The sequence below is a fragment of the Nipponia nippon genome, unplaced genomic scaffold, assembly GCF_047370975.1.
Source record: "Nipponia nippon isolate SJK-2023a ecotype South Korea unplaced genomic scaffold, ASM4737097v1 scaffold_4, whole genome shotgun sequence".
Taxonomy (NCBI): Eukaryota; Metazoa; Chordata; class Aves; order Pelecaniformes; family Threskiornithidae; genus Nipponia; species Nipponia nippon.
In genome coordinates, this window is record NW_028262358.1 from 114,394,675 (window position 1) to 114,415,662 (window position 20,988).

General features: G+C 36.5%; 2 protein-coding genes across 2 annotated transcripts in view; one reads left to right on the top strand and one right to left on the bottom strand.

The window, feature by feature from the left end:
- SMC6 (structural maintenance of chromosomes 6) overlaps positions 1–216 on the bottom strand; it is a 36,696-nt gene extending 36,480 nt beyond the window's left edge. Inside the window, exon 1 of the mRNA XM_087773572.1 lies at positions 194–216. The gene's annotated coding sequence lies outside the window, so the exon portion shown is untranslated. The remainder of the gene's footprint in view (positions 1–193) is intronic.
- GEN1 (GEN1 structure-specific endonuclease) lies at positions 28–20,703 on the top strand. Its single transcript, XM_087773576.1, has 14 exons — positions 28–153; positions 3,317–3,514; positions 5,293–5,479; positions 6,687–6,863; positions 8,405–8,515; positions 10,876–10,949; positions 11,481–11,572; positions 12,394–12,544; positions 12,662–12,698; positions 12,795–12,875; positions 14,174–14,304; positions 16,014–16,075; positions 16,627–16,770; positions 17,000–20,703. Exons 2-14 carry the CDS (start codon positions 3,354–3,356, stop codon positions 18,493–18,495), a joined length of 2,904 nt encoding a protein of 967 aa, XP_087629702.1. The 5' UTR covers positions 28–153; positions 3,317–3,353; the 3' UTR covers positions 18,496–20,703.
- The last annotated feature ends 285 nt before the right edge of the window (positions 20,704–20,988 follow it).

The following is a 20,988-nucleotide window of genomic DNA, read 5'->3' on the forward strand; positions in this document are numbered from 1 at the left end:
CGTTTCCGTGCGCCCGCCATTTTTGAGAGGGCGGAGCTGCCGCTGAGGCGGTACCCGGCGGGGCTGACCGTTGGGGCCGCGGGGGTTTCTTCCCTTCCCGCTGCTGTGGGCGCCTTGGGTCTCCCTGAGCCTCTCGGGGATCTAAACCGGGATGTAAGTTTCTACTACTGCTTGGCTAGAGGCCGGCTCCCACCTTGCCTGGCCGCGCTTTCCCCCCCTCCCTTTATGCAGCCCTCGCTGAGGAGGCGCGGGGGGCCTCGGCTCCGCAGGCGTCCGCTCGCTCGCTCGCGGGCGGGCAGGGGGGGAGCGCCGCGGGAGAGGAGGTCCCCAGCCCCAGATCTGGAGTCAGGGCGTTGGGCCCGCGGTCCTCGTAGCGGGCAGGGAGAGCCCTCCAGAAGGCTGCTCCTCTCACAGCGGACCAGGGAAACGGCTGTTTCCGCCTGCGTGGTGCGTTATTATCTGTAGCTCGCATCAAGGCGGGAACTTTAGATGCTCGTACTCAAGATGCCTGTGCGTCTTGTTATTTAGCTTTCAGGCAACTTCTCGCTCTTATTTTCATCTCGGGGAAAAAAAAAAAAACCAAAACTGTAGGAGGTTGAGGAGGAATCTGTAAGTGCTGAAGACTCCACTGCTGTGCTTCAGGTGCTCAGGTTGATTGGTAAAGCTGTGCCAGGTGCTGGGGTATCGCGGTAGCGGAGCGGGAGAGTTGTGAAAAACGTGTCGTGGGCTTTCTTCTTTTTTTCTTCTTTTTTTTTTTTAAAGGCCTCTGGGTCGGACATAAAGCATATGCTTGGCCGTCTTTGCGAGTTACCTTGGCAGTGAGCGAAAGCATATCTGTATGAACTAAACTTCCGTGTTAAAAGTCTTCTGTAGTTATTTCAAATAACTGGCTTTTCTGGCTGTGTAAAAAAACTTTGTAGAGTAGAATATAGTCTTAAAACATGATTTATAAAACATAAAAGCTATGCAGCTATAGCACATTCTGTCCCACTGAGAAACTGAGAAGGTTTTGTGGGGGGTTTTTTAGTTTATATTTCCTGTCAATGATCTTATAATAGTGTGATGTCTTCAGTGATTTGCAAGTATATGGAAAACAAGCAGGTTCAGTCTCCCTTCTTTGGAAGTTAACATCTTTCTATAGAAGATTGGAGGCTTGTGATGAACAAAGCTCCTCATTAGACAGATCACGCCTTTTAAAAGTAGTAGATCTGTTTGTATACAGGATCTAGATCTAAATATTTTACAGAATATGCTCAAAAAAAAGAAGACTGGTAGGTCTCACAGGCTTTCATAACTCAGCCTTAGATATATATAGAATGGGGGTAAGGAAAACTTCTGTTCTCAAATAACAATATTTTATTATCTCATAATGAAAAACGTGTGTTTTTGTAGTTTTCAATTTTTTATACTTATTTTTTTCTTTATTCTTTGTAATCTTATGGAATGTTAAGTGTTTGTAGTGTATTTCTCTTTTCTGTTAATTAAGTACCATGTGACATTCCATAACAGTATTTAGAAACCAACTAACAGGTTTTTTTTTTTTAAATGTGTATTCATGTAGACTGTCAGGAACCAAAGGATAACGCTAAAAAAGACATCTCCCTTTTTTTGTTAGGTGTTCTCTTGTTAACCCCCCTGAAGCTGAATATCGCACTTGTCTTTTGAGAAGGTTTGGATGCCTTTTGTTAGCTTCCCCTATGCATCGAGAAATTGATCATCCTGGACTTCAATAAATTGTCATGTATTTGCATGCTTTGTTTATATTTTTAACTCATTTTATGTGTGTGAGGTATAACAACAACAAAAGCAATACATTATGCCCTGTATGTATACAACTAAAATAGGTTGAGTGATTGAAGTAGTTGAAGAAATGGATTAGAGAAATGTGATTTGTGTTGAAAGTAAATCTTAACGTGAGAACTTGATTTAAAAACAACCTGGAATTCCTGCAGTGGCAGAATGATGCATTATTGATTAGCTGCCTTGCTTTAGAACAGTTCTAGAGTATAAAACAACACATCCTACAAAGACAGGCTTGCTGTTTTGACAGGCTGTGGTGGTGTTAAATGTGGAAGATTGCTGAATTTAATATGGCCATGTTCACTAGAGGCCGCAAGGTGGCATAGCTTCTCATGTGTCTTAAGCAGGTCTCTGAGCACAGGTAGCTAGCTCATCTAGTCATTCATTCAAAGGATGGTTTCATTTTGTCTGAATATACAGTAGTTTCAAACTCAGGATGAAAGAAATAAAAATCCAATAAAACTTGGAATGTTTTGTGTCTTTTAATATTGAGGGAGAAGAGGGAAAAGTAGAGAAATAAGCATGAGGCAAACTTTGTACAATAAGATAGTGCAGGAGTAGGTTGGTATTGTGAAGGGGAAAAGCAGAGTATATGTTAGAGGCCTTATATAGAAGTGGCAAGATATGAAAACCAGAAGAATAATGAAAAAGGAAAGAGGGAAAGGAAGAACATTAAATCTGGTAATGGTAGCATGAAGAATAGACCTATATGTGTAAAGTTAAATAAGAGGCAAAGAAATACACCACCTAATGGGTGTATGTTTTCAGCTGGTGTTCATTATGGGTACTGCCAGTCACACAATACCAAAATTAAAATAGTAGAAACATACACACTGATGTGTTTCTGGAATCACAGTGTTAAAAATGTCAAAATGTTTTTTAGTCAGTAATGCTGATTCCCTGCTCAGAGGGGAACTTCCACCAGTATTGCATTAAACCAGTAAGACAGTATGCTAGCTGGATGTTGAAAATCTCCAAGAATGGAGATCTGCAACCTCTGGGCTACCAGTGCTGCAGTACCCTCTCTCATTTTTTTCCTGAAATCCGACTTGTATTTCCCAAGCTGGAATCTGTGGCTGTTGACCCTTCTTAATCATCTTGGAATACAAAGGAGAGTTTAAGTTCTATCATCATTGTAAATATTCCTCAAGTAGCTTAGAGCTAATTCTATTTGAACAGAAGCGTTTTAATGTGAATCCTACCACTTCAGATCAGGAAGTAATTCCCTCAAGAGGTGTGGTTGTTCTTTTTTTTTTTTTTTTTTTTAAATAAAGCTTAGGTTGTATGTATGTAAGGGACACATGAGACTTGGAAATGAATTTTTTTTTTTTTTTTCCTTTTTACCCCCATCTATGAACTGGAGTCACTACACACTTAGAAGGCTTGATTGCAAGTGTTCTTGGCTCATAAAGCTAAAACTGATAATGACTAAGTTTATTTTCCAAACCTTGTGTTCATGATATGTCATACTTCATGTTATATTCTGAAAGTATTTTATTTTGCTTGGTCTTCACAGCTAAAACCTTCATGCTGACAACAAAGAAGCTAGAACAATGGGAGTGACTAATCTGTGGCAAATCCTTGAGCCTGTGAAACAACCTGTCAACTTGAGCAGTCTCAAAGGAAAAACACTTGCTGTTGATTTAAGTCTCTGGGTTTGTGAAGCACAGACTGTTAAAAAAATGATTGGAGTAGTTACCAAGCCACATCTGAGGTATGGTATCCATATAAATTATTGTAGCCAAAAGTCTTGGAGCTGTATATTTTAGGTATGGTACTTATTCTAAGTTTAAGACACGTCCGAAATTCACATGACTCTGTTGTTTTGATTCTGTTATTGCTTGTGCTGCATGCGTAAAGGGTTTGAAGTGAAGACTCAGTCATACTGTCTGGATTCAACTTAGTGCTTGGGTGCAAATAGAAGTTCTTGGGCCCAGCTTACTTTGTCTTGAGGCCTCAACTGTAGATGGGGATGAGATGGATGTAAGCAGAACCATATTTCTCTTACTGTGGTATAGCACTGTGTGATACACAGATTATCAAGGAACACAAATCAGTGTGCTAATTCCTACTTATTTCTGAGGCTGCGTGATGGAAGGTAGTATGCGATTTTCAACTGTTTATCACAGCAGTTTGCATGCTAGTCAGTTCAGAGCATACTGAGTCATGTATGCTCTAGTCTAATCTGGCTTATAAATTAAAATTCTCGTTAGACTCTTATGTTGAATTAAATGTGTTTAAATCATTCTTCAAGCTTATGAACAACCTTGAAGAATACATGTATTTTTAATTTGAGTGAATCACATACTTAAGGGGTGAGCAAGTATAAGCAGCTATAACTTCAAAGCACTGTTTTCTGCAAATGATGCTGATGAAAATGAAAATATATACAAATTTTCATAAATGGCCTATTATTGGCTAACTCAAGAATACTGAGTTACTAGCTGCTGTTAGATGTTCCAGTGGCTTCTGTTGAATTCAGCTGCTGTGAAATATCAGCATCTTCTGAGAATAATTTCTTAAAATATTATGTTTATGACCCCAAGTGGATAATTAACTAAAACTTGAAGCATGACCAAAGTTATTACTTCCCTCTGATAGGATGTCCTGTGTGCAGTGGAATGAAAGCATCAGTCCTGATCTCTTATGCAGTCTTTCCAAAGCAAGACAAAGGGATGAACAGATTTCTACCAAAAAATAAATGTTTTCAGGCAGTTGGAAATTAAATTGTTTTGCTAAGTATTTTAGAGAAACTTACTGTAAGTGATTGATTTTTTTATATCATTTGTGAAAATAGAACTAACCTCAAAAGATCAGCTTATCCTTTTTTACCAACAGCAAATGTACAAACTTAAATCTAGAATAATGGTCTTTCCATGTCAATTGAAGAGATATAAATGTTTAGTCTACTCTTTTTGAAAGATTGATCCTAGAATTCCTGGAAAAAACATACGGTGTCTGATATTACTGCTCTCAATTTTACTGTTATAGACCAAATAGTTATTCTTGCTCCCTTGCAAAATTCCATCCATCAGTGATGCTGGTTTGCACATGAAATAAATTGTCGGTGTAATTGTATCTACAAGTCCATCTAAGAATCTGATGTGCCTATACTGATAGATTTGGGATTAAAATTTGATATAAAAGAATCAATGTGGATATATGTTTGGAAGCAGATTTTGGATATTCAGTGTTTTTTATTAAGCCTTTTAAATTGGCTTACATCTTTACACCTAAAAAAAGATCTTTCTTTTCCTTATGTGGTATTTTCTTGGGAATTTTGTAAAGCTGTTACAAGTTGATAGTAAAACAAGTTTGACCGAAGGCAGGGTTATAGATAAGAGGTTTGTTAGCTTGGGGGTGAGGGAATCATAAAAGGCAGAGAGGAAGCTAAGATTGTTCCTGGAGTAGGCTGAGGGATATAAGAAAAACATCTGAAGAAATCGGGCTTCCCTAATTCTGCAGCTTATGGAACATCTTCTTTTGTTGCAGAAACCTATTTTTTCGGTTCTCTTTCTTAACGTCAATGGGAATTAAACTAGTGTTTGTCATGGAAGGAGAGGCCCCCAAGCTGAAAGCAGACACCATGAGTAAGAGGAATGAGATGCGCTATGGACCTTCAAAGAAAGTTGGAGCTGCAAGAACAGGGAGATCTTTGTTTAAAGCCTTTTTAAAAGAGGTGAGTAATTGAGGGCTGTTTCAATATTTTTAATGTGATAAGAAGAAATCTTAATGAAATTAATGCAAGAACTTGAAAGAATTAATAGTTTCCTACACAATAAATTTCAACAGTGTTTTGAGGGAACACATGCCTTTGAAATTGGGCGTTATGGCATCTGTTAACTGTTGTAGAAGAGGGACAATGTCAGTTAGAATAATTTTCTTGTTTGATGTGTTTCTGTGCGGGTTACGCTGTAGTGAGCCACAGTCATAATTGAACATTTATTGCAGAAATTCATCTTCCTTGTTCTTTTATAGTGTTAATATTGATACTTTTTTTCCTAGATTGGGGTATATGTGAAAACAGGAATGTGTTGTGTATCTACGTAAGCTAAGCTAATGTGTTTTTGAAGGTGTACACAGAACTGTTTTGTAACCTAGATCTATGATTTGGTAAACTAGCTGAGTAGCTAAGAGGATACGCTTGTTGGAAACCTACTGGATTAGGCTAAAAGGAAGATTGTACAGTCTTCGTGGTATATATGGTTGAGACAACTCTGGTTGCAAAGACCTCCTATTCAGTAATTTTCTTCTTCATTCATTGCTGCGGATATTTAATCATTCTTGTCTATTCAGAATTTTATGAAAGAGAATTTATAGATGCTCATGGCTTCAGTAGATTGAATGTATCGATTAATGTTTTGTTCTTAAATTCTAAAATAAATTCTTTTTTCTGAAATTTGTGAGAAGTATGTATAAGTATATATAAGTATCTCTTATACTGTGGTCCAGTCTTATTAGGCCAACAGTACTGTACTTTCATGCTTGATATTCTCGGGGAGTCTGGCATCTGTTGAGAGATATCTGTGCTAGCCCAATATTACTACTTGAGTAAAAAGTGTTGCTTTACAAAGATAAATATTCCTTTGTTACTCTTCTTTTGAAAACATCCTAAATATCTGTTTAAAGTGTAAAGATTTTTGTGAAGGCGTAACCATTAATCATGTTGTATTCAAGTCCTCTATTACTTTGCTCTTACTTGGATATTTCTTTTGACTGTTATGGTGAACTATATTTCTCCTAAAGTAGTGCTTGTATTGATGTAGTGTTCTATAGGCAGTGCAACAGCAGCAGTTTTTGTATACACTTGTGTCTGAGAAAATGCTTGCTAATAAGTGGATCTGATTCAGCATTCAGTCTCGTTCCTTTTGGATTCTTTACTTTAGTGTCTCGAACTGCTGGACTGTTTAGGTGTCCCTTGGGTTCAGGCAGCTGGGGAAGCAGAGGCAATGTGTGCCTACCTAAATGCAAAAGGACACGTTGATGGCTGCATTACCAATGATGGAGATGTCTTCTTATATGGAGCTCAAACAGTTTATAGGAACTTTGCCATGAATGCTAAGGTAACGTACCTCATCCCGTTCTCACCCTCTCTTTAGGCTCTTCCTAAAAATGTAAATAGAAAAAAGGACCTTGAAACAATTAGTTAGGTATTATTGCACTTATTGAATTGAAGAACACTTACTTGTTGTCTGTGTTTGTAGTGTCTTGTGATGTGTAATATAAAGCTAAGTAGTAAACTTTTTTTTTCTCCCTTTCCTCCTCTACAGTGGAGAATTTGAGTGAAATAATTGCTTCCTATAAATATACCATTAGGGCATTTGGGAGTGGTCAGCTTCCTAAGTCTAATAACAGTGTTCACACACTTTCATCTTACAGATGTGTTTTATTATGGATATACTACAATGAAGACTGTTAGTCTCCAATTGAACATGAATAGGGTAGGGATGGTACATCTATATCATAATCAATCGTTGCAATCGTTAAAAAAAAAAATCAATTTATGACCGTAAGCTGAAGTGTTCACTTGTTAGGAATGCCGTTTTCCAGAACTGGCAAAAGGTAACCCAAAATTTCTGTAATTTATACTTTCTCTGTAAATCAGAGAAAAGAATGCAAGTGTTTTGTCTGGTGAATCTAACAAGAAAGTGGAGGAAAAATGATATTGGGATTGGAATTTTAAATAACGTTCATCTGAGACTTGGTGAGAAAATACTTCAGTAATAGGAGAAAAATACATAGAACAGAAAAAAAGCACTATGAACAGTTAACTTTAAATAAAAAATAATTAAAGTAGATGGAAGATGATTGGCTTTGATGGCATCGTGTTTGGGTTTTGTCTTGACCTGGTTCTTTTCTTTCATTCAACTTCCTTGTCATTTATCACCAAAAATGAAGGTAGCCTCAATCTTTCAGATGTACTTTGTTACATACCAAAAACAACATAAAAAAATAATTTATGTGAGCGTGTGTCTGTCAGGGGTATCTGTTCCAGAAAACTGGATTATTTTGGGTTGCTGGCTTGTGTGGTTTTTTTTTTTGGGGGGGGGGGGGGTCTATGTTTTGATTCATGTTAATCTTCATTTCGTGTTGGTGTGTTAGAGTCCCTCTACCCTTCAAAGCTTCAGGTGTTCCTTTTGCTCATGTCTAATATGCTAGGTTACATTCTAATTACTTTTTCTTTTTTTACTCAAGTAGCATATTAAAATGTTTACATGGATTTTAAAAACTGCAGTTCCTGAGATGATTTACACAGCCACTAGTACTAGATAATGTTACTTTTGCCACACTTTTTCTACAGGTAGTAAACAATAAAAACACCCCTTGGCTTATTTGAGTTTCTTTCAACAGTTGATGCCTGTACTTACAACTTAAAATTCCAGAACTGTAGTTATTCATGTGGTGTCCATGCATTACACTATAAATTTTAATTGCAGCTTTTTTTTTTTTTTTTTTGTGCTATCAGACACCTCTTATGGGATAGACCCATTTCCTGCAGATGTGGGTGAATAGGGGTGGGTAAGCAACCACAACTGAATGTGACTCAGGGCAGTTCCTTCTCTGATGTTAGAGAAATAAAATGTGTGATAAATTTCTTTTGCAGGATCCACTTCTTGACTGTTACACAATGTCCTCTATTAAGGAGAAGCTTGGTTGTGACAGAGAGTCTCTGATTGGGCTAGCTGTTCTTCTGGGTTGTGATTACCTTCCGAAGGTAAGCAATATAATTATTTTTTATTAGATACAGTTTATTGTTTTTCAAGACAGTGTATTGAGGGAGACTTGTGCATGCTGACAAAACTGTATGCAATGCATGATTACTGAGATCTAGTTGAAGATGACGCTTAGTAAGTTACTGTAAATTTTATTTGTGAAGACTTAAAGGTAATCAAAACGGTTTGTGAACGTTAATCTTTCAAAACTGCTATGTATTATTCCAGACTTTTATATAATGGAGGTGAAGACAAAAGTTTAGATGTTGATTACTTTGAGCAAGTGTGAGAACTGAGTTGTTTGCCAGGATACTTTGAACCCATTTGCATTAAAGAACATCCCTGGCAGAGTAGTTGTGGAAAATGAGAAAAAAACAGCTTTGTCTATGCTGTTTGGAATAGCTAATAGTGGTAGTTTTGAACTGTAGTTATTAGTAATGCCAGTTCCAGATGCCGATTGGATATATCCCCTTTTAGTTCTACCATTTGTAAATATATGATTTATGAAGGAGTCACCTGTTTGAAAGTTTGCCTAATGAATGAAGTGAGAGGAATCTCGCTCATTACTACTTTACTACTACTTTTTTTTTTTTCTGTAAGCTCTTTTTTGGAGACTTTGAACAGAAGCTGTTGTAATGGCTATTTGAAATGGAAAGGAAGTGGGATGAAACTGGGTTTCTATACAGTTCATCATACAGTGATTCAGGCAACGGTTGCTCCCATTCAGGCTTGCGGTGGATATCTAGTAGTTATCAAGTCATTGTCTTCCAATTTGATAAAACTGTCCTTTTAAACAACTGATACTGCTGAAAGAGCAAATAGCTCTAATTATTTTTTTTTCTGAAAGACTTGCTTCTGTTATAGGAATCTTTAAATAGTTTATTTTTATTGTTATTACTACTACTGCAAAATAAATGTATAAAGAGAGAGGGAGTAGAAAAATAGTGGCTAATCAGTGGTTATTGTAATGGAACTAGCAGCTCCCGGAATGCCAGGTTCTTGCATAGTCCTAAAGTGACACAATTATGTAATGCCAGATAAGTCTTTTGAGTTACTGCAGCCCAGCAAAGTGGATAAAGATAGAAACTTGTAAGGAAAACTGAATTACAGGAGTGCATTGGGAATGGGGATTGGCAGAACAGATAAATGAGAATACCGCTCTATAATTGCACTTACTGTGTTGAATATATATCAAAACGATGCTTTCCTTGCAGAAGCTGAATATCTGTCTCTCTGCCTGAGTGTCTGGCTGCAGTCCAGTGAGAACTTCTGATTGGTTTTGAATGTACATTTGTTTCATATGGCTTCATATATTCAGTTCAGCCATTACAGCTGAATAAAAATAAGCTATAGATTTATTTGTAATAATGCTGTAGAAAGCACACTCAATACAGTCTTTATATTCAACTGTACTGATTCTTGGCAAAATAAAGTAAGGATTGAAAGAGGAACTGGAAAAGCAGTATGTACATTTTAAATCATTATGGTTGTTTTGAATCAACTGACTTTCACTCTTCATTATGTCTAGGGGTTACTACAAAGTTCTGGACTTCAGTCCATGAGCTAGGTTCCAGAAAATATTTGCGGTTCTTATCTAACTGTTACCCATAGTGGTAGTCCCTTTTCCTATAAAGGACATGCATACTGCAGATGTAATAATGGAGTAAATATCAAAATCAAGTATGCAATTATTGAAAGGGAAGGGAGGAATTCTTTGCGTTTGTGGTTTTATTGGGGTTTTAAATTATTCTTCAGAAAATGCCCTTGCACTTTCTTTGTCACCTCTCAGAATTCATTTTGCATAAGTGCTTGAGGTCTTCAAATATTAAAAGTTATTTCTGTTGCCATAAAGCATCTCTTTCCTGTGAGTGAAAATTTTTTGCTGGGTTTCTTCTATCTCTTAAGTTTCAGCCTTTTGACTCTAAAATCCAAAAGATCTGATTTTGTCTTGTCTTTCCAAGATAATTCTGAAAAGTTTCAGCTCTCTGGCAGTTAGCTGGCAAGAACGTTACCAGTATTTTATATTGTTGTGCTGTTGCAGATAGCAAGAAGGAAAACAAAACAAACAAAACCTCTTTTCCTGTTGTTTTCTACTACCTTCTTTCTCTACCTTGTTTTATCTGAGCCGCTATTGAGCATAAGCACATTTTATGTAGCTTGTGTGTTATACTGGTAGTACAGCTGTAGTCTGTCACCTTCTCTGACTTTGAGAAAAATATTTTTTGACCATGTTCTAATTTATTCTCAACATCTGGGATCATTTTTGTCATTTCTCTACATAATGGTATGAAGGTAGTTTTTGTGAAATTCTGGATGCTTTCTGTTTGTTATTAAATAATGTTTCGTATTTCTGTCTCTATAGGGGGTTCCAGGAGTTGGGAAAGAACAAGCTCTAAAGTTAATTGAGACTTTGCAAGGTCAAAACTTATTGCAAAGGTAAAGTGAAAATTTGTTGTATGCTGAAATACCTTGATTTTATTCAAAGACTTGCTGGTATGTACTTCAGCACCAAGACAATGTTTGTAATACTTCAGTTTGGGGGGAAGGGAGGAAGAGATTACCACATTCCTTACTTTGTATTTGCTAAATGAATTATGTGTTTTGCTAGGCAAGCTTCTTAAATGTTTTAAATGTTAGCTGGGTCCTTGCTCTGGAGGTAGCAGATCTATGTTGATATATTGGAAAGGAAGTCATAGGGACTGATGAGACACTTTTACTGATTTTTTTTGACTGAGTTGTGGATCAGGACATGAGATGCCAAATGCTTTTTATGTTTGTTATCATGATGTGTGTGTCAATACTAGAAATCCAACAATCATATAATGTACTTGAAAAAAAATCTATTTCATAAATTAGAAAACTCTGTTTCTCAGGTAGATGCCTGAGAAGTATAAAGGGAGTATTTTTCAGTGTTTTAAGTATGAAAGTTAAAAATATTTCTCATTCCTTTTAATATCATACTTTTAGGTTTGAGCAATGGAAAGAACAATTACAGTATGATAATAATGCACCTTTGGTTGTTAAAAGGGTAATTCACTGTTCTGAGTGCCATCATCCAGGTCAGTGTGAAAAGCACTGAATTTTATTTTTAGCCTATTTGTTTACTTTTTGTTCTGTGTGTGTGGGGTGGTGGGGTTTTTTTTGTTGGGTTTGGGGTTTTTTCATGACTACCATTTAAAAACTGCTTATCATTCAGCTTCTAGGCTATCTTCACATTCTCAGTATTGTGTATATGTATCTTTACATAAATATTTTTGAGGCTGGGGACCACCTTTCTTCAAATGTGAAACTAATTGATAGCAGATGGAATGTTATCACAGTGCTGTTGTGTGATCCCACATATTTGCCTTTTTAACATTATCACTAAAGAAAGTATGCTCTACTGACAAGCAACTATTTCTTTAGTTGCCTGAATTGGTCTTTCATCAAGAGGACTGAAGCCATTAGTATTGCTTGGTTTTGCTGCAGTGTTTTCTTAAAAAGAAATTAATCTTAAGGAACCTCATTTTGGTAGCATCTTTGATCAGTGAACTCATTCAAACCCATCAGTTGGAGAAGGAAAAGCTTGTTTCAAATATGTTACTTGTATACATTTCTCAGGATGTCACGGACTATTTCTGTAGTTTTTAGGTAATAAAGTTTTCAGCGTAAGGTCTGAAACTGTTGGGGGAAAGTCTTCAAAAAAAAAAAATGAAAGCTGGCTTGTATTTGTCAGTTTTCACTGTAGATAAATACAGCTAATGCACTCAGATCTGCTTACAGTTACTATTCATGTCAGATTCATAGGTGTTCTGAGTTTTCTATTTGTATTATTACCTTTGTATATTTGGAGATTTTGGAAACCTTTTCTCCTCAACGCTTTGTGCAACTGCTTCTATAGGATCTTACAAGGAACATGAGCACAGTGGATGTAAATTCTGTGAAAGCACTAGATACTGCAAACCCAATAACTCCAAATACGGCTGCCCTTGTGAATGGCATCAGTTAGAGCGAGCGAAACAAGCAAGTGCAGTGGAGGACAACATCAGAAAGTAGGAATGTCTTGAAAATTGAGCTGCTTTTCCCTGCGTTCATATGCAGGGTGAGCATTTAAATTCTGCGTTTCTCCAGTTTGTATTCAGTTCCTAACACATTTGTTTTACCTGCAGAAAAGCTAACAGTTGTGAGGGCTTTCCATTCTCTGAGGTAACAAACAAGCCTATTTAAAGATTAATTTTTTTAATCAATTAATTGAAATTTCAGTTTTCTGCCCTCTCTTAAACTCTTTTGTTTTATCTCAAGGTTATCCAGGAATTTCTTGTAAACAAGAATAAATTGATCAAGATAAAGGAATGCCAAAGGCCAAATTTATTGTCCTTTCAGGTATATGACAAAATACTGGTTATTCAGCTCTGTAGTTTTTTGTTTATTAGTAAGGAAGGCATCTGTGATAATTTTGATCTTCATTGGTAATTTTACTGGAAATAAGAATTAAAGAATCTTGCTACAACTTCTTAATATACCTAATTTTTTGAAAGTCTAAAATTGAAGACTTGAAAAAAAATCAGTTGATGCAAATAAATATGTAGAAAAGTGGAAGAAAGAGAAGTCAGAAAAAAGGTCACTTGCCGTTGTTTTGTTTTTCACTGTCCAGTATGACTAGATTGGGTTGCTGAGTGCTGCATTATCTATATAGTGGATAAAGTACTATATGGTTATATGAGATAATATATACTTCAGGGATGTTATCTGTTTTGTTTTCATCCACCTTTCATAAAGGTATTGACAGATACAGCTCTTGTTTTTACTCATACTTGTTTCATAGTCATACTGGCACAGTGCATATATGGTAACTTTGGGTATTGTAGCAAGTCATGATTGTGGGACTTTTTTTTGTCAATAAACTTTCTTATAAATGATTTTTTTTTTAATCATTAAGATAATCAGCTTCTGTATATAACAAGCAGAAGCAGCTTTTATTCTGAATGTTGCCTGTTTTCCCAAAAACAAATAGCAAGCTTGTATTTAACACAGTACTACCAGCTTTCAGGTTCAGAGGCCCTTTAATTCAAAGTGCACAAAGCTCAAAAGTGAGCTAGCTAGCTTGTTCCTCTGTCCATAGAAAGAAGGATAAATATTCTGTGAGGCTTCTTTTTTTATGGAAGGGGGGGTGTTAATATATGCATGTTAGCATTGTTTTCTAAGAATGATTTTTTTTTTTTTTTTATTGGTGAAAGCAGATATTTTACTATGTTTCCTTTTCAGGGATTGATGACAGTGTGAGAATTATGTATAGCATAATAGACTGCTGTTGAGCAATGGAGCTTTAATGAAAATCCACGTTCATCCTTCTCTTACATGCAAAATCCGTAATTTTCACAGCTCCTTGCATAGCTGATCTGAATCTGATCAGGTGTTTAGCAACTGTCTTATTGCTACTGCTGCCACTACACCACTGTTCCCTTGGCTTGTTATTGACAGCTGATGAATCTGCCCTGTTATGGATGACTGTTCCCTCCCTTGGCAGTGAGATACCGCTACACATTACACTGATGTATAAAAGTGTTCTAGGTATTTGAAGTATTTAGTCCTCTGTCTGTACTACATAGATGTCTAAGCACGATATTTAACAGAATAAGAAAGTTTTAAAGTTTGGGCTGTTTTTTTTTTTATACTAACAGATATTTGCTTCTGAGAAGATGGAATGGACCAAACATTACGCTTGTAAGAAACTGTTAGGGCTATTGACACATTATGATATGATCCAGAGAAAATCTGGATACATTGATGCAAAACAGCTGCGGGCGATACGGTAATGTAGTTTGATTTCTTGAACTTAATATGTTTAGTTCTGCTGCTGGAGGAAAATCACAGGTTTTTTCCTTTTTCACGGAAATATAATGGTTTTCTTCCATCTCTGTTTCAAGCCTTGTGCTCATTTTCAATAGAGGTAAAAATTTAGATCAGTACACCAAGTCTTATGCTACAGCTGCATAAAGTAATCCATGTAGCAGTTCCCTTTCATTCTAGCTGACAATGCCTGCTTTTTCCTATGCTTACTTTCTATTCTGTTTCCTTGGATCTGCACATGAGATACAGCATTACAGGTTTAATCCTCTGCTCAGGTTCTTAAAAGTTTAATTGACTTCCATGATTCAGAATAAGAGCCTAGACTTAGAAATGAGCATCTGCAGATTCAGTTTGGCTTACAGTTCTATTCTGCTACCCCTTCTCAAAACAACATTTTCATTCTGGACTGCTGCATTTAGGAATATAAAAATGTCCAAGTATCCTGTTACTAAAAATGGATATGCAGGAAAAAAAACCCAAGATAACTGCTTTCCCCTAGAATAATTTCCCACCATCCAAGTTTCTGTTACTCAGGGGGTTACTGAGCCAGAATTAGTACCTTCTTATTCTATCAGCCCTCAATATATTTGTTGTAAATAATCTAATCTTTTCTTAAACTTACGAAACTCTTAGAATCTACAGTGTCTGTTGGCAAATCTGAACTTAACTTCACTGTATGTAGGAAATTGTTACTTATTTTAACTTTAGTATCTGACAGTTTCATTTCCCAAATGAAACCCAAATTCCCCCCCAAATTCTTGTATTGCAAGAAGGTTAGTAGTTTTTCCGTGTTCCTTGATGCTGTTGAAGATTTTATAGACCTTGATTTTGGGGGACAGAAGGACAGTCAGTAGGAATGTGATAGTATCTCCTCTGGGTTGATGTGTCAGTGTCTGTTAAATTATTACTTGCAGAGAAACTGTTCTAGTCAGTGTTATCTTTCAAAAGAGTGGAGAGACTGGTGGGGGGCTGCTTTTTAAACAGGTTGGCTAGATAAATTACCAGCACTTACCTCGATGAATGAATGAATTGACATCCTCTGTTTATAACACTGTCTAGCGTTTCAAGAGTTTAAAAGACAGATCATGCGTGCTTTAGAAGATTTCTTTTGTTAACAAGTGTTTAAAAATGCAGTAATGATTCAGCAGGAGCCTCTTCACACATAGGAACCTGTTCAACTGGGGTGTAGATAATGTTTTTAGAAAAATCTCATAAAGACTGACTGTCACTGCTCAGTTCGTATTTTATTTTCCTTCATGTTCTCATGCAAAAGATATAAATGACCCTGTCTGGTCATTCAGAAAATTGCTGGTTTTGGCAACAGCCTTCTCTGTGGCATTGATATATGAAGATATCAAACTGATGTTTGTAGGAATGTGCGTTATGGTTGTCTGTTACAGAATAGCTTTTTGATTTCTTGATATGCTTCTCTGAGCTATATCATTAAAAAAAATAAAAAACGTTTCAGTATCAAATCTTGACCCAAAATTTTACTGTGTAACTTATACAGAGAAGTAGTGTATTTTTTAAGTGTATTAATTTCACTATTACAATAATATTTTTTCCTCTGAATCATTTCAAATTAGAGTATTGAAATATTTTTAGATACTGTAGATTTTTCATTTCCTGCTTAAACAAAATCATTTAATGGGCTTCTTTTTGTTCTTACAGGATAGTCAAGACACGTGTTAAAAACGGAATTCCTTGTTTTGAAATTGAGTGGCAAAAACCAGGTTGGTCTGGTTTCTATGTACATTATGGAACAAAACTGTTCATAGAAAAAGAGAAAAGCATGCTTTAAAGAGGAAAAGAGTTTGACAACATTATGAGGCAATGAAATGTGGGTGAGATTGGAAACTGTTCGATGAAAACAATAGAAAATGTGCATCAAATTTCACATACCCTGAAAATAAAAGCAATGCTTTAAACAAAAAAAAAAATCTACCTAGAAAGCAAGGGACTCAGTCTTCAGGTACTTTTTCTCGTACATGTTGATAAGACCTGAATTCTGTATTTCATGTCTTATTCACTACGTACCCAAAGCTGTGACTGTTTACTAGCTAGAGATTTTTCTATCCTGACAGACTTCTGCCTTTAGTGTGCCCATTTGTGCCAGGAGACTGGCAGAAAGAAAGAGACTTTACTTGTAGCTAGATCTCAAACATTGTAGTATTGACTTTTTTCATATCTTCTTTGTACTCAAATCATTTATCCTTTGTTTTTCTTATTTCCTACTGTGATATGTGTGTATATAATGTCTAATGTACGTTCATTAATTTTTTAGAACATTATGTTGATGCAGAAGATGAGCCTGCGGAGTTGTTTGTAGTCACAGTAGAAGAGGAGACTTTGTTTCAGGCTGCTTATCCTGATGTTGTTGCCCTTTATCAAGCGGAAAAGTCAGAAGTTCTGAAGAAGAAACAGAAAAGTAAGTCCAAAAGCTTATTTCTTAGGAACTTATGGGTCTTGCCAGAATACAAGAAGCAAAAGCAACAAACATTTCTCCCGTTTTTGAGCAGTATCATGTTTTGTCGAGATCAGGGCGTGATACCTTGCAGGGACTGTGCTTTTGTCTTACCATTTTATACCTTAGCACTAGGAAATCTGAACTGTGGTTAATATGCCATTTTGATAATTTTTTTTTTTTTTTCCCCCAGACAGAAAAGACAGACGAAAAGAAAAGGAATTATCAGATGTTTATGATGAAGTTAGCGATCTTCTGTCTCAAATGAATTTAAAATCTAGATGTGGAATTCTTCCTGTGCAAGACTCCACATCAGATATAAAAACTCCCCCAGAAGATCAGATACACCAGAGAAGTACTGAATCAAAAGATGTAGTGTTAGCTGCAGCTTCCTGCATAACAACTGTTCAAATGCCAGCATCATCAGCTGCTCTTACTCTGACTGCATCACCTTACTCGCTCTTACAGAGTACGTTGGCTGACTCATCTGCATTGCCAGCACAGTTTACTAAAAATTCAGGGATATCATCCTCTTCCTCTGTAACAGCTGGTCTACAACTGAGCAGTATTGATTGGGAAAGAACCTTCTTCAGCGCCTCACCAGCCCGTGGGGCTGATACCCATGACCCAGCAGCAGACTTAACTACGTGCGTAAAACACTCGCGTCCACTAGGTCATGAAACACTAAGAAATAGCTCAGAATATTCTGACGCTATGCAGTCTGATCAACATCATTCTGATAGCACAGATGATTTGGTTTCAGATGATGCTATGGGACAACTTCAGAAGTGGTCTTTAAGTGAGCGAATACTTAAGAAGACTTCCATTCTATCAAACCCTTTGTTGTCTGAAGATGTGATGCAGCTGGAGTCTTCAAAATGTTTTAAACAAACAAAAGAAACATTGAATCTTGATAAAGATTATGCCTCTTCCTCATGTCAGTTAAATAAACTAGTGCAGGAAAGTAAAAATGTGCTATCAGAAAACTGTGCAAGGGAATCCAGCATACACATTTATCAAGATCAGTACAAAAAAGCTGACAACCTGGCTGAAATGATGCAAAAAGGCCATAATATGAGCAGCTCAACATCTCTAGCACTCAGTGGGCAAACAACAGAGACGCTGCATCCTGGGTGTGAAATGCTTCCAGTGTCTCAGAAGCCAGCAGATGTTGTAACTGGCTGTCACAGTAAAAAAGATTGTACTCAAACTGCTGGGAAAACTTCTTTTAAAAAGAGTGTGTGTCAGAACAGATGTTCTTCTAGTGAAGACAGTGATGATGGGAACATGAATAAAAATCTGATTTATGAGCAGCAAAAAAGGCAACTGAACCCTGGTCAGTTTAAAAAATGTTTTACAAAGAAAAGCAGTAACAATATTACTAGCAAAAGAACAAACAGTGACTCAGCACTTATAATTAAAGGGAAGAAGAAAAAGACCAATGTAAAAAAAACTGGTAATAGTTTCTCATTGCAAGTTTCTCCAAAACCATCCTCTGTAGGGGAAGTTGATTGTTCCCAAAGTCCAGAGCAACCATTTGAGAGCTCAGGTTCTGGTCCCACGCAGCAAGCCAAAAGTGCTGTTCTGACTTATCCATGGGCAGACAGTCCCCTTCCCCTGTCTGAAAGACTAAAACAAAGAATCAAAATCGATGAGGTTCTCCATAAAATAGATTATGATAACAATTAACTCTGAACCTTCAGCTCTTACAGAGTTCTTTCTCAAAGTTTCTGTAGTATGCTCTATCAATTTTAAGTGGACACAGTTTTGATGAGTAAGAAGTGCTGTGAAATACTGCATACTGGAGCTAAAGCTTGAAACTAAAATGTTAGCAAAAGGACCAAATAGCCGATTATAGGCAAGTGCCAGTCATTCTGGACTTGATTACACTCTGAACTTGATAGATAAGCGTCAGGTTATAGTATACAAGGGAGCAGGGAGACTTACTTATGAAATAAGAAGGGTTTTTTTCCCAGCCAGTTGTGAGGATTTTGTGTACAGCTATTAGTCCTTCTACTTACAAAACCAGAATATCAAGATAGTGCCTGCCCTGCTGTTGGGTGTTCTTAATAAGACAAAGTGATACAGCTCTTTCCAACTGAAATTTTCCATTCTGCTCCACTAACTTAATTTTGCTAGTTTTAAAATGGGTTTCCAAATCCTGGGATGCTGATTGTGTTGATTATCTTTGAAGGACCAGATAGAGACGCGCAGCAGATGTACCTTGCAGGGTAGCTAAATTTATATCTGCCATGCCCTATAATAAACTGTTCTTTGAGTGTGTGCATCTTCCAAAGAATGGAATAAGCCATGTAAGGATATTCTGGTTTTGTAGCTGTCATATCTAATATTTAAGGAAATTTGATGGCTGTTTTAATCAAACATTTATAGTTTGGGGCATTTTTTTCCTAAACAAGATAATAAATCCCATCTAACACGCACTTCTATTTATAACAAAATGAAGGTTAAGTTACAGAAAATCAAAATCTAATGATGATATTGCAGATTCTTTGAATAATATCATGTAAATGTTTGTTTTTAAAGGGCAAACTTGAATACAACTACATTTTTGAAGGTGCTCTTCCTACCTCTTTAATATAGGAGCAATCTCTGTTCATACACAAAAAAAGTTGTCTTCAACAACTTATTAGAAAATGCCTCCTTGCCTGCATTTAAGTGTTCATAACTTAAGTTATGGCCAACCAGAAGGAAGACCACTCTTACCAAGATATAATGTTAACACTAGAAATTTAGAACAGCCATGCCTTAATGAAAATGTCAATTATTTCTTCATAAAGGCAAAGGCTTTAAAAGTTAGGAAGCTAAATTCCAGATGTGTTTAAGGAAGAAGTAGGTAGTCTACAGATAATACAATCTATAATTAGCCAAAATGGTAGTTTCTTATTTTCCTCTGTGGGCAGATGGAGAGAGTTTATTTATAGTTGATTTTCCGAATGAGAAATGTATTATGGAAATGAGGTAAAAATCCAAAATATTGGAAACTTATTTTCAGTTTTGAAGATGGTCTCTTTCTCTGGAGACTCTTAACCACCCAGCTGATGTGAGAGGGTAGCTAGAAGAATAGAATTGCTAAGGAGAAGAGGAGTAGCAGTCACCTGGGGACCGTAAATGGAGAGATTCCTTATGCAGTGGTCAGTAGTGGAGCGATCAGACCATTTTTTGTTAAAAAAACAGTGTTACTGGTTATGTATGATTTTTTTCCTTGCTGCTGATTTTGAATACTGAAAGTTGGAATCAAGAGTTTGAATTTTCATTAATAAAAATGCCAACATCATGTGAAAGACCTCACTTTTGTTCCTTCCCAGTGTATGAGAATGCACCCTTGTTGGAGTGTTCATAAAGTTTCACCCACAGTGTGTGGGTTTCTGTGTTTTAGGATTTTGTTTAGAATTGGGGGGCAAGAGTGGGTTTTGGGTGTTTTTTTTTTTTATTTTCCAAATCTGGCTGGGATGACTGCTTTAATGGATGATTCACTGAAAATACTGTGCCAGAATTGCAGTAAGGTCATGTTTTGCGGATGATGGAAACCAGAAATGGGATATAATCATAAGACATGAAGAACTGCAGAAGAAAAAAAAGAGGCTGTTGCTGATATCGCTACAAATTAATCTGGTTTCATAAGCACAGTTCAAGCATGAAAAGCAGAAAATGTCAATTTTTTCCTTTGCAATGCATCTCAATTTTGTGCAAGTTTTCTGCCGCGACTTTAGAAGCAGCAATAGATGTGAAAACAACTGTATAGGATGCCCTCTCTCGTTTAGGCTGTAGCTGCTCATTGCAGCAAATAAACACAAGAACATCTATCATTGCGTGTGATTGTTGCTTGAATTAAACTTGTGATTCGTTACCGAAGGGAAATTAAAGTTTTTAAAGTGTTTTGATTTCTCATCTTTCTGTAATTTACTCAATCTAAGGATTAGGGATGTTTTTTCTTCTTTGGAACTGTTTTTACCGTGCCGAAGCTGACTGCTTTGCAACCTCTCACACTTGGGAAGATGATGTTTAAATAAATTGTGTGGGTGTAACAGATAATCTTGTAGGAATATTTCCTACAGAAGAAAGTTATGTTAAACTGACTGTACGTATAGATGAATGTGATGCATCAGCCTCATGACCCTGAGTGTATTTTCATTTATCATCTATCTTGGTCAGCCCAAACAG